Source organism: Rhinoderma darwinii, chromosome 5 (assembly GCF_050947455.1).
Source record: "Rhinoderma darwinii isolate aRhiDar2 chromosome 5, aRhiDar2.hap1, whole genome shotgun sequence".
Taxonomy (NCBI): domain Eukaryota; kingdom Metazoa; phylum Chordata; class Amphibia; order Anura; family Rhinodermatidae; genus Rhinoderma; species Rhinoderma darwinii.
The window spans coordinates 107575697-107589378 of NC_134691.1; the positions used below are offsets into that span (position 1 = coordinate 107575697).

General features: G+C 44.3%; 1 protein-coding gene across 1 annotated transcript in view; it reads left to right on the forward strand.

Moving 5' to 3' along the window:
• Positions 1 to 13682, forward strand: part of SMCHD1 (structural maintenance of chromosomes flexible hinge domain containing 1) — a 312622-nt gene that overhangs the window by 111725 nt on the left and 187215 nt on the right. Inside the window, exons 15-17 of the mRNA XM_075826377.1 lie at positions 901 to 1007; positions 4548 to 4630; positions 8482 to 8595. Coding sequence (XP_075682492.1) covers positions 901 to 1007; positions 4548 to 4630; positions 8482 to 8595 — 304 coding nt within the window. The remainder of the gene's footprint in view (positions 1 to 900; positions 1008 to 4547; positions 4631 to 8481; positions 8596 to 13682) is intronic.

Below are 13682 nucleotides of genomic sequence, written 5' to 3' on the forward strand. Positions count from 1 at the left end.
TAATATTATTTTTTTTTACACTACTAAAATCTTTTTCACTTCTTTTTGTTTTGTTTTTACACATTTCATTCGTGACCACAGAACTTGAACCAGCGATCGTTAGATCACTGGCTGCAAAACTAATGTATTGCAGTGTGTAGTCATTTTTACAGAGGCAGCGTGAAGGCAGTCCTGTGTGCCATCATCAGGGTCCTGGGCTGCTATGACAACCACCTGATCACGTTGCAGGTGTGCTGATGAGCTGTTGGAAGGGGCCACCCCCTCTTTTTAGCGTCTTAGATGTTGCGACTGACCGCAGCATTTCAGGGGGTTAAACGGCCAGGAACAGCGCGATCGCTGTTCCTTTCCGTTCGTCCCGGGTGTCAGCTGTAAAACACAGCTGACACCCGCTGCGTAGGGAGCGTGATCAGCGCGTGAGCACGCTCCAAATAGCAACCCCCACACTAGGACATAATGGCAAGTTCAGGTGCGTGAAGGGATTAATAATTAAACCCCAATCCGAAAGAGGCAGCACTCAATGGGAAGGTGAAACGTTGCCTATATGTTGGGTGAATACATTTTGGATTTTTCTATATTACTGGGGTGCTGCCTCTTCCTTTGCATTGTGGTTTGATCTCTGCGTTAGGTCTTTTGTCAAGATTCCTCTGAGGATTGCACCCACAACTTCATGCTACAGTGCAGCTCCTATATCTCCCCCCCCCCCCCCCCGGGGTTTAATAATTACGTATTCACCCTGAAATACCCATACTAAATTTACAAAGCATGTGTTTGAAAATATTTGCAGCATCCTCGTGTGTAGTGCTTATTTTTGTATACAGATATTGTCAGAAAGATACATAACTCAAAGGTATTATATGATGATAAACTTAATTTTGACCTAGCACAATATTATTTCTTTAGGAACCAAAGGAGCTATATGATGAGCTGAAATGCGTACCAATTTCCAAGCTTGATCGTAATGTAGCACGATCGTCTATAAGGAATTACATAGAAGATGAAATGGCAAAGTATGTTCTGTTTTTATATATATATATATATATTTATATATTTATATATTTTTCATTATATGTGCACTCCTCAACGTTGAAATTGCAACACATGGAAGGAAGAGTTTTGGAATTGTGGAAATCACAGGATCGATAGACATGTTAATGATATGCAAATGAAGAAAAAAAAATGGATACAAAATATTCCATATTCCTCGATACTGGATTTATTCAGTATAGAGTAACACACACACGTTTTGCTATTTTAGAATTTTTTTATTCATAAAGTTTTAAAATAGTAAAAAAATAAGCTTTTTTACGTTTCAGCTATTTTTTTTTGGTAATAATAGACCTTTTATTTGTGATCGTCATTGTCTACCGTAAATTTTAATATATTACATGTCTATATTAGGGTAATTGGGTCAGCGCTAGCGTTGCAACAAAGATTGGTGGGGAGGGGACGTTTTTTTTGGGGTGGGTATTTTATGTGTATTAAATTTTTTTTTGCACAGCAGCCCCTGTTACAGGGGAAATCAGCCCTCTCATAGTGACAATTGTCACTAATAGGGCTGTGCTGAGTCTAGTTAGACCCAGCAGCAGTCTGCCACTAACTGCACCCGGCGATCATGTGACCAGTCACATGATCACCGGGAGGAATAGAGACAGCGCCGCTGCTGCTGTCTCTATTCCTATACACAGCGTTCATTGAGCGCTGTGTAAAAGTGATCGGAGAAGACAGAAGCAGCGAAAGCTGCTTCTATCCTCTCCTCAGGGTCACTGACAGCCGGAGACCCAACATTCAGCTGCCCGATCGCGCGGGCAGCAAGTTAAAACCCAAGCCGTAAAAAGTCTATGGCTCGGGTTTTAAGGACCCCGACCGCTGGCCGTAAAAATATAGCCAGCGGTCGGGAACCAGTTAATGGTTGTCAGGAATGTTATGCCACGCTGCATGCACGTGGGCACACAAATCATCAAGATTGGCTGATAGCAGCTCCCTTTTACAATTGCCGACCAATGATGCCGCAAATGTGCTCGATGGGAGACCAGTCTGGAGATGCCATGGTAGCACGTTTAGTAGCACGAGTAAGGCTTCCTTCACATCTGCGACAGTGTCCCATTCCGTCAGAACGGGACGCTAACTAACACAAACGGAAACCATAGGTTTCAATGGCGACTGATCCGATAACCAATGGTTTCCGTCTGTCTCAATTGTTCAAGGGTTTTGACTGATTCAATAGCATAGTCGACTACGCTATTGATTCCGCCAAAATGACAGAACACTTGCACAACGGAGATCAACGGAAAACATTGGCACCCGATCAGTCACCATTGAAACCAATGGTTATGGAAACTGAAACCTATGGTTTCCGACGGAAAGCTCAGTCAGGACGGAGCCCTGACGCAGATGTCAACAAAGCCTTACGGCCTGTACACATCAGCGTTGGCTTTCCGTTGAGGGGTTCCATCTGAGGTTTCCGTCGGGTGAACCCCCCCCAACGGAAAGGCAAACTGAGACCTCCGACAGAACCCCTCAACGGAAAGCCAACGCTGATGTGGACAGGCCTTAGTTTAATGCATCCTTAAAAAAACTGACAAGAAGCATTCGTTTTGCATTAGTTTTTATCAATTTATAACGGATCCGATTTTGATTTTTTTGGCACCTTTTTTGTTCAGTTGATAGTCTGTTGCTAGGCACTCATGTACAAAAATTGTTTGGGGGTATATAAATGAGTAAAGATGAGTGAGTATATTGATCAATTCACACCATTATGACAAAGATAAAAAAAAATATATATTCTCACCAAACTAATTTTTTAAACTAACTTTTTTAATTGATTGGCAAAATGATGTCTGCAAATGGGCAGAGAAAAAATTAAGGCTTCTTTTAACTGATGAAAAAAACTGATGCAAGCTGATTTTACAATCAGTTTATATCAGTTTAACATTAACACCAATGTTAAAAATAACTGTAAGGTTAGACATCCGTCGTTTTTTTTTTTTTAACGCAGAAAAAGTCCTGTACTCTGGACTTTAAGGCTCATTCACACAACAGGGAAACTCGGCCGTGTGGCGTCCGTTTATTTAAAAGCCGTCACACAGCCGCAGTAAGAACAATAGACCCCAAATGGGGCGATTCACACGACCGATTTGTTTTGACGGCCCAGTGAACCCGTCCGTCCAAAAAATGCAACATGCTCTATTTTGGCCCGGCCGCACGGCTCCCATAGAAGTCTATGCGGCCCTGTAAAGCACATCTGTCACTTGGATGTGATCCGTCCGAGTGAAGGCCGTGCTTTCTGCTGCTCTCTTGCTCGCTCTCTTCTCTTCGTCACAGTGCGAAGTGCATAGGAGGAGTAGGAGATTGTATTTTTATTTTTTTTGCTCCCTGTAGGAGCGGAATCCCTAATTTTCGGCCATAGCATTGCTGAAGCTGGGGATTCCGCTCCAGGAGAAGTCCCTGAATTCTCCTGGAGCGGTCCCCTACAGTGGCGCGATCTACAGTAAGGGGGGGGGCTGTGTGTGGCGCTACCTACAAGGGGCCGGTGTGTGGCGCTACCTACAAGGGGCCGGTGTGTGGCGCTACCTACAAGGGGCCGGTGTGTGGCGCTACCTACAAGGGGCCGGTGTGTGGCGCTACCTACAAGGGGCTGGTGTGTGGCGCTACCTACAAGGGGCCGGTGTGTGGCGCTACCTACAAGGGGCCGGTGTGTGGCGCTACCTACAAGGGGCCGGTGTGTGGCGCTACCTACAAGGGGCCGGTGTGTGGCGCTACCTACAAGGGGCCGGTGTGTGGCGCTACCTACAAGGGGCCGGTGTGTGGCGCTACCTACAAGGGGCCGGTGTGTGGCGCTACCTACAAGGGGCCGGTGTGTGGCGCTACCTACAAGGGGCCGGTGTGTGGCGCTACCTACAAGGGGCCGGTGTGTGGCGCTACCTACAAGGGGCCGGTGTGTGGCGCTACCTACAAGGGGCCGGTGTGTGGCGCTACCTACAAGGGGCCGGTGTGTGGCACTACATTTAGAGGGGGCGGGATGTGTGTGGCACAAAATTGACAAATTCATCCGTTTTTAAAAGAAAGGAAAAAAACGTAACGTATGAAAAACTGACCAAAATGGCAGTTTTCATCGGCCGACACTTGGACCCCGTAGTGTGAACAGAGCCTTATATCCTTCAAATAAACGGATGACTAACACCACGGAAGCAAACAAATTATATAACGGATCCTACAATACAAGTGTGAACTTGGCCTCAGCAACACCTGCTACTTCCTCGATTTGCATAACGTTACGGCTTGCCCTTCTTGGTGTTGCAATTTCACTTTTGAATGCATTTTTGGCTTACATTTATGACCTTAAAATTCCTGGGTTGCATTTCTGCGTCCCATCTCTGTTCATTTGTTTTTGTTTTTTCCCCTTCCCTTTCATAGACGTTATGAATCCTAGCTATTGTTCCATTGTTGGTAACTGGGACCACAACAGGCCTTTACCAACTCTAGCTGTGAAATATTAACCTTCATTCCTTTTTTTTTTTCTTCTTTTTTTAAATAACCCCTTTTCTAAGGTTCCCAGACACATTGGCTTTGTCATGGCCTCATGGAGATTCTTTGGTAGAAGATGATGTGAAACCTGCAGGAGAGCCTATAGGTAAAATTACACTATTCAAATCTTGAAGGTCACATTCTGTTGATCAAAACTGTTTGCAATGGCTTTGTACATGTACCAAATAAGACTGGATTCACACGAGCGTGTGCGTTTTGCACGCTCAAAAGGTCCTTAACAGCTCCGTGTGTCAGCAGCATAGGATGCGTGGCTGCGTGATTTTTGTGCAACCACCATCATTATGACACTGTTTGCATGTTTGTAAACAGAAAAGCACGTGGTGCTTTTCTGTTTTCATTCATAGTTATTACTGCTGTTGCGCTAATCACGCGCGTCACACGGAAGTGCTTCCGTGCTGCGCGTGATTTTCATGCACCCATTGACTTCAATGGGTGCGTGATGCGTGAAAAACTGCCAAAAATAGGACATGTCGTGAGTTTTACGCAGCGGCCATACACTGCGTGAAAATAACTGACAGTCTGAATGGCCCCATAGACTAACCTAGGTCCGTGCGACGCGTGTGAAAATCACGCACGTAGCACCGACGTATTACACGTTCGCCTGAATAAGCCAGAAAGGGAACCTTTCACTAGCCCATACATGTGCAGCTTAGTGCACCATGTAATAGGCACTGCTGCTCAGACCTTGTCACTTTAAACTGTTTCTAGCCTCCTCCGTTTTTTAGATATCGGTGCAGTTCTGTTTGGCGCCCAGTATGTAAATTACCCCCTAAACTGTCAAAGTGGCGTTTCTTTGCTTGGAAAGGGCAGGGGGCGTGATAATCAGCGCTTTGACACTGTCCAATCAGCTACGGACAGTGTCAGCGGCTTGTGCTGTGTGATCACAGTCTTTCCTTCACCGTCTAACTAGAGCTGGAGAGAGGAGAGCATGTGTGCGTGCGTGCGCGCACCGCTCTGCCGCCGCCACAGAACAGATGACAGGAAGAATGTGAATTATTTTTCTCTTCTGTTCCGTGGTGGCGGGAGTATCGTCGGCAGCAGCGACGTTGGAGCTGTGTGAATGCTCGCTCTCATTTTCTCTTCAGCTCTCAGCAGACAATGACGACAAGACTGTGTGATCTCGTGAGAGAGAAAACAAAGCACAAGCCGCTCTGACACTGTAGCTGATTGGACAGATAAAGGAAAGTAAGGCAGCACTTCCAAATATGTGAAAAAAATTATCCTTTAATTCCACGTGCACGTGGAATTAAAGGATAATTTTTTTCACATATTTGGTAGTGCTGCCTTACTTTCCTTTATCTGTACTGAAGGGTCATTCGGACTGTGACTAAGAGGCGTGCACCCAACCTAGTCTTTTGTCCAATGCTGCTGATCTATATCTATGTAGCTGATTGGACAGTGTCAGAGCTCTAAGTATCACGCCCCCTGCCATTTACAATAACATAAACGCCCCATTGACAGTTCAGGGGGTTATTTACTTTATCGGGTGCCAAATATAACTGCACCGATATGTAAACTAGGTTTCTAGCCTCCTCCGTTATTTAAAGTGACACGAGGTTTGTGCAGCAGTGCCTATTACACGGTGCACTCAGCTGCACATGTATGGACTGGTGAAAAGTTATCTTTAACCCCTTCCCGACATTTGACGTATCCATACGCCAAAGTTGGGTAGAGGAAGTATGGAGCGGGCTCACGGAGTGAACCCGCTCCATACGATGCGGGTTTCGGCTGTTTGTTACAGCCGACACTTCAGAGTAACACGCTCGAGCGCGATCCCGCTCGTTAAATGCTGCGGTCAATAGCAACCGCAGCCTTTAAATCATTACAAAGAGGGGGCGACCCCCTTTAACAGCTCATCACGCCCCCCGCAACGCAGTCGCGGGTGGATGATGGTTGCTATGGCTGACTGGGGGCCTCTGGCAGGGCTTAATAAATGCCTGTCAGAATCACGATCTACATTAGTATTGCAGTATATCGTGCAAGCGATCTAACGATCGCTGGTTGAAGTCCCCTAGGGGGACTAATAAAATTTTTTAAAAAAAAGTAAAAATTAGTTAGTGTTTTTGTTCTTTTTTTCGTGTAAAAAAATAAATAAATATTAAGTTAAAAAAAAAAAACCTTTTCCCATTTTTCCCCCTAGAGCAAAGTAAAAAAAATAAACCTAATTGGTATCGCCGCGTCCGTAAAAGTCTGAACTATGACAATATATCTTTATTTAACCCGCACGGTGAACGCTGTAAAAAAAAAATTGTAAGCGCCAGAATCTCTATTTTTTGGTCACTTAATCTCCCACAAAAAATGAAATAAAAAGTGATCAAAACGTCACATGTACCCCAAAATAGTATTAAAAACTACAGCTTATCCCGCAAAAAATAAGCCCTCCTACCACTTAATCGACAGAAAAATAAAAAAGTTATGGCTCTCGGAATTTGGCGACACAAAATAAATTTTCTTTTTTACTTGTAAAATATAGAAAAAACGATATATATATATTTGTTATTGCCGTAATCGTATTGACCCGCAGAATAAAGTTCTTTTAATTGCACAGTGAATTCGGTAAAAACAGCGCACAAAAAACCGAGGAATCGCTTTTTTTTTTCATTTTCTACCCCACAAATAATTTTTTCCCATTTCCTAGTACATTATACGGCAAAATAAATGGTGCTACGAAAAACTACAACTCGTCCCGCAAAAATCAAGCCCTCATAGTGCTATATCGACGGAAAAATAAAGACCGTTATGGCTTCTGGAAGGTGGGGAGGAAAAAACGAATCTGAAAAAGGGCTGCGGCGGGAAGGGGTCAAACTCGAGTTGTTGACTATGCTTGTTTTGCTGCAGAATAATACGCGCGGCTGCAAGCAGAACAGGTTCTAGTGATAAATTTTGCTTCGTGAATGTCTTATTTTCTACAGATTCTATTGACGCTTGACCTGTTGATTCACAGTTTTTTTTTTTTGTTGTGTAATAACACCAGCATTTCTTAGGCCCCATGCACACAGCCAATGATTGCGGGCACAGCTGGCCGGCGACAGCAGTGGACAGCCATCCGCATTTTCGGCCCGTGCTCCCATACAAAGTATGGGAGCCTGGACCGTAAAAAGCAAAATATATGACATATCCTATCTTTTGTGGAGGCTTTCTACTGCCTGGACACCTTCCCGTAAAAATATGGGAAGGTGTTCGTGGGTTAATAGACGTGAATTGGTCCGTAATTGAGGACGGCAATTACGGATAAATTCTATGGTCGCGTGCATGAGGCCTCAAAGAGGGAAAAAAATAAAGTTAGAACTGTAAGAGTGAAGTATAGATCAAATTTAAACAACAAAAAAGAGTGTTGAAGATTCTGCATCTGATGCTAGTTAAAGGTGCATTAAAGGGGTTTGCCCATCAAGGACATTGATGTCATGTTTACAGGATATGCCAGATGCGCGGGTCTCACCTCTGTGACCCACACCTATCTTTAGAACGGTGCCCCCTAAACCCCGTTCTACCTTTCTCGGTTCCTGCCGCCTCTCGGTCCACCTCCTGATTACATGGTTGGAAATTCCGAAAACAGCATAGCACGTTGAGCTACGCAGTTTTTGTAACTCCCATAAAAATGAATGGCAGTTACGCAAACCGCATAGTTCAGTGAGCTACGCTTTTTTTTTTCCTGTTTATGTGTCTGGAAATTACGAAGTGGCCTGGGTGGCAGCGGGAACAGAGAGAGGTAGAATTGGGTTTAGGGGGCCCTGTTCTAGAGCTAGGTGGGACCCGCATCTGACATTTATGGCATATCCTGTAAATATGCCATAAATGTCCCGAATAGGCAAAGCCTTTTAAATAGAGTAGACTTTTATATCCACCTATGGAATAGAAAGTGAAATGACTGATGAATAATCCTTGTGCATAAATCTTTTTTTTTTTTTTAAATTTTTTATTTTTTAATATTTCCAGGAGCTTTACAGGTTGAAATTTTAAACAAGAAAGGAGACGCAATACAGAAGCTTCCAGGTTCAAGTCACACAGCTTCAAAGAAACTCTTGGTGGAGTTAAAAGTTCTGTTGCATTGTAAGTTAGTTTTATTTTAAATTAAGTAAGTTTTTATTAGAACGGAAATGTTTTACATTTTTCACAGTACAAGAAAAAAATACACAAAAGATACATAACATAAGCCCATCTCCCATCCCCCACCTCTCCAACCGGGTACACCTGAGAATAAGATCACCCCCAATCCGTATAAACGTTGTTTAATCGGATAGTTAACACCCAACATGCATGACATTAACGGCATCGATCAGCGTCATTAGCAGTTTCATATGAATACGACCACTTTATATCACTACTTCTAAGTAAGATTTCTAGATATACCCCTATCTCAACGGAAGCTAGACCCGAGCCATCAATCCAGAGAGCCCACATCTCCTCATATTTTTGCGAAGCACCCCTTTTCAAGTATATAGGTTTTTCCATGGATATGAGCCAGTTCACTTTGGCAATGTACTCTAACCGTGTCTGCAACCAACGCTTAGCAATCTGCTTCCTAGCCATACATTTAAAACTGCAGTAGCACGTCTGTTATATATCGGACACCATTAGATCATCCACATAGCCTAGGATACACACAAATGACGTCAATATAAGATTAGCAGACTACACCCCATTGATTACACTCACAACCTCTCGCCAGAAAGTGTCAAGATGTGGGCATGACCACATCATGTGTATGACATCCGCATTTTGAGATTTACATCTATTACATATGGGGGTATCCCGCAAGCCAATATCAAATAGAAATTGTGGTGTTTTATACACCCTATGTAAGATATATGTGTGACAATCTATGTGCCTCGCTAAGAGACAATCTAGGGGTGTATGCCACTATATTCTGCCACTGCCCATCCTCAATGGGACCAATATCCCTTTCCCACTTGTCTTTAACCCCAGGAGGGAATTTAGAATGTTCTCTATCTAACAAATGGTCATACACTGTCGAAATGAGCCCCTTAGATTTCACCGTATCACCAATGAGTGACCATTGGATTCGTAGTGCACGTCGGGGTATCGGTCACTTTGGCTTCTTTTCCTAGCGCATGTCGCATCTGTAAATATTCAAACGAGTCATTTGGCAAAGCAAACTCTGATTGTAAATCTGAGAACATTTTCATAACCCCCCCCCCCCTATATAGCTGAGCCAACCACCCTTGCCCACCCTGCCCTTGTATTTCCATCTCCCAAAACCTGCCAGGCTTGCAACCTTTGATAACCAGGGGTTGTTCCAAATAGGAGTGACCTGGGTATAACCTTGAATTCCCAAAAGGTCCTTCACCTTCCCCCATACTCTAGGCATTTGGTATAAGGTGGCCAATCGTTTAGTATGAGTCTTAACCCCTTAAGGACCGAGACATTTTAAATTTTTTCTTCTTTCACTCCCCGCGTTCCAAGAGCCATAACTTTTTTATTTTTCCATCAATAGTGATGTGAGGGCTTATTATTTGCAGGAGGAGTTGTAGTTTCTAATGGCACCAATTAAAGTACCATATATGGACAGTGACATCAGGGGAACACCGCGTTGCCGTCTCTGTGACCCCGGCCAAAGGGGGGATTTCGCTCCTTCAGGGAGCCACAGTGGCGCTATTTACAGGGAGGGGGTGCTATCTACATGTTGACTGCGCGGCGCCGCTTTCAAGGCGGGGCTGCGCGGCGCCGCTTTCAAGGCGGGGCTGCGCGGCGCCACTTTCAAGGGGGGCTGCGCGGCGCCGCCTTCAAGGGGTGGGGGCTGCGCGGCGCCGCCTTCAAGGGGGGGGGGCTGCGCGGCGCCGCACTATCTACAGAGGGCACGGCACTATCTACAGAGGGCACGGCACTATCTACAGAGGGCACGGCACTATCTACAGAGGGCACGGCACTATCTACAGAGGGCACGGCACTATCTACAGAGGGCACGGCACTATCTACAGAGGGCACGGCACTATCTACAGAGGGCACGGCACTATCTACAGAGGGCACGGCACTATCTACAGAGGGCACGGCACTATCTACAGAGGGCACGGCACTATTATCTACTAATGAAATAGAATGTTTTAAAAAAAAAACAAACTGAAAACACGGAATATGTACAAAACGGCCGTCAAAAACTGACCTAGATGGCTGTTTTTAACAGCCCACTCCTGAACCCTGTGTTTGAAGCCCTGCGTGGTGTGGGGTGGGTAGGAAATGCAGGGTGGTATTTGGTAGTTATAAAAGGCACAAAAAACGATCTACTCTCTGATTTTATGGCTAGTGTTTGGCATCTTTTCAGGCTCCCATGGCTGCTTCGAAGATTTGATCTGAGGTCAGTGGACAGCAGCTGCCTTCTGGGCTCTCTATTTTGGCGCCGGCCTTGGCGCTGCGCTGAATATGACACACGTGACATTACAATGTGTGTGTCAGACTTAAGTGTAGCGCCAAGGCCGGAGCAGAGGTGGAGAGCCCTGACATGGTACACAACATGTATCTAATCTATCATATATCCAATCTATCACAAACTGTCCAACACTCTGATAAAATTGGCACTTTTTCAGACCCTAGATTGCCTTTTTGGTGGACCATTGTGGTAAAAAAAGGATGGTAAATTATGACTACTAATGACAACTGATGGCTGTGTAGTAAAAATTGTGAAAAAGCCTGATGGCAACTGATACATTTGCTACAGTTGTAATCACTTGAGAGACAAAAAAAACCTGATGCTGGTACAACTGACATATGCGAACACACCCCAAGTCTAGACAGACTGATAAAATTCTTATAGAAGAGGTGAAACACCAAGTATCTGTGTCGTTTCGGACACCATATTTCCCTGAGAGGTGTATATATAGATGCCACATAAGAAGACCCTTCCTGTGATTTGGCAATGTTAGCTAGCAGATGTCCCGCCCTATCCCCTTCCTCAAAATGAAACGGTCTAGAGAAGTAGATTTTATTCTCGGCCTCTGCTAAAAGATGTGTCTGTAGTGCCTCCCGAGCTTCCCTCTACGTTTTTTCCGTCCCTTCGCTTGGGCATTGAATAAATGCCGTTTCAGTTTCATCCACCCTTCGTCTTATAGTTACCCCCAGTTTTCTGGTTTTCATTTTCCTCATACTAATGAGTTTTATGAGTGTCCCACGAACTGAGACCATCATGGCGTCCCATAGCATATTACAAGATGCTGTACCGCTATTAAAATGAAAATACTCCTTAATATTGTTTGTGATATCCTCCGCATTCAACAGGATCCAAAATGCATTTACTTTCCACATTTGAGTATCTTGTCTAGAGGACCTCGAGAAATCCCCCCTCATGAGAATAGGCGAATGGTCCGACAATGTTCTAGTCAAATATTCTGTAGAGTGAACTCTAGACAAAAATATGTAATTAATGAACATATAATCAATTCTAGACATGGAATTAAATGTAGCAGAATGGCAGAAAAATGCTCTAGTCTGTAGATGTCTAATCCGCCAGATATCTATTAGTGAGGATTCTTTTATCATATGTCCGAAGCTCGTTAATTCATCTCTCATCAAGCTGACATCTGTGTATAATTTGTCCCAACAGTCGTTTATCAAGTTGTTGAAATCCCAAATTAGAATCACCGGAATTCCTGCAAACCTGCTAGTAAAAGTCAGTACTTTATTGAGGACCGCCCTTGAATATGGAGGAGGCACATACACCGCAGCTAAAACACACTCCACACCATAAATACTTCAATGTAGACGGATGTATCTGCCCTCTCCATCTTTTTCCTCCTCCATGCAGCTAAAAGGAATCACCTTCTGTATAAGAATGCATACCACTCTGAAGTACCCAGTATGAGTGGTATGATAGGCATGTCCGATCCATGCTCTTTTCACCACCTGCACCGTATCTCTGGTTAAATTAGTTTCCTGAAAGCTAACAATAGATGGTTTATGGGTCTTAACATAATCAAAATGGCCCTCCTCTTAAAGGGAAGGTGTCACGATTTTTTTTTTTTATCATATTGTTTTTAATATGATATGAACATAAATTGTATTTGTGTTCTCGTGTTCTACTTTTTACTTTGTACTTACTTTTACTTCTCTATGGGGGCTGCCATTTTTTTTTCATCTCTGTATGTGTCGATTAACGACACATACAGAGATGGAATACGGCACATACAACCCCATAGAGAATGCGAACGGGAGCTGTTCCATTCTCTGCAGCGTACGCCGTCTGTGTGGGAACGGCGCATGCGTCGCTCCCACACAGGCCAAAACTAAGCTCGTTCACAGCGCAAAATCCGGCGCCGTTTTCATGTGGAGCTGAAGCCGCCGCCGGACAGTAAGATGATTGTTCCGGCCGCGACTTCATGCCATATCTGCAAGGAATAGGAGCGGAGGCGGCATGAGCAGGTAATTTATGTTTGTGTATGTGATGTGTGTTTTATGTTTGTGTAATTTCGTGTAAGGGTATGTGCACACGCTAGCTTCCTTTTACGTCTGAAAAGACAGACTGTTTTCAGGCGAAAACAGCTGCGTCGTTTCAGACTTAAAAGCTCCTCCTCGCATTATGCGAGGCGTCTTTAACGCCCGTAATCTTGAGCTGTTCTTCATTGACTTCAATGAAAAACGGCCCAAATTACGTTTCAAAGAAGTGTCCTGCACTTCTTTAACGAGGCAGTCATTTTACGCGTCGTCGGCACAGTACATCGGCAAACCCATTCAAATGAATGGGCAGATGTTTGCCGACGTATTGTAGCCCTATTTTCAGGCGTAAATCGAGGCATAATACGCTTCGTTTACGCCTGAAAATAGGTTGTGTGAACCCAGCCTTATGCTGTCTGCCTAGCACTGTATCTAATCCGCCTACACTGTGCAGTCGCTCAGAAAATGGCTGCACACAGTGTAGGAGGTTTGAAGATTCAAACCCCTCCTTCTCCTGGCACTAGCCAGAATAAGGGAGAGGGGATTGTGTTAGGACACTAGAGTGTGTCTACCCCAAATTTGCAGCATAAAACAAGGAGGTTGCTTTACCACATTGACCATGCTGCAATTTTGGGAACTGCTCCCTCTAGTGGCCAGCACATGGAAAGGTTATCAGCTAGAATCTAATTTATAATATTTCCTGACTTGTGAAAAAAATTAAAACAATGTGTAATCACTTAAATAGTAGTTTAACA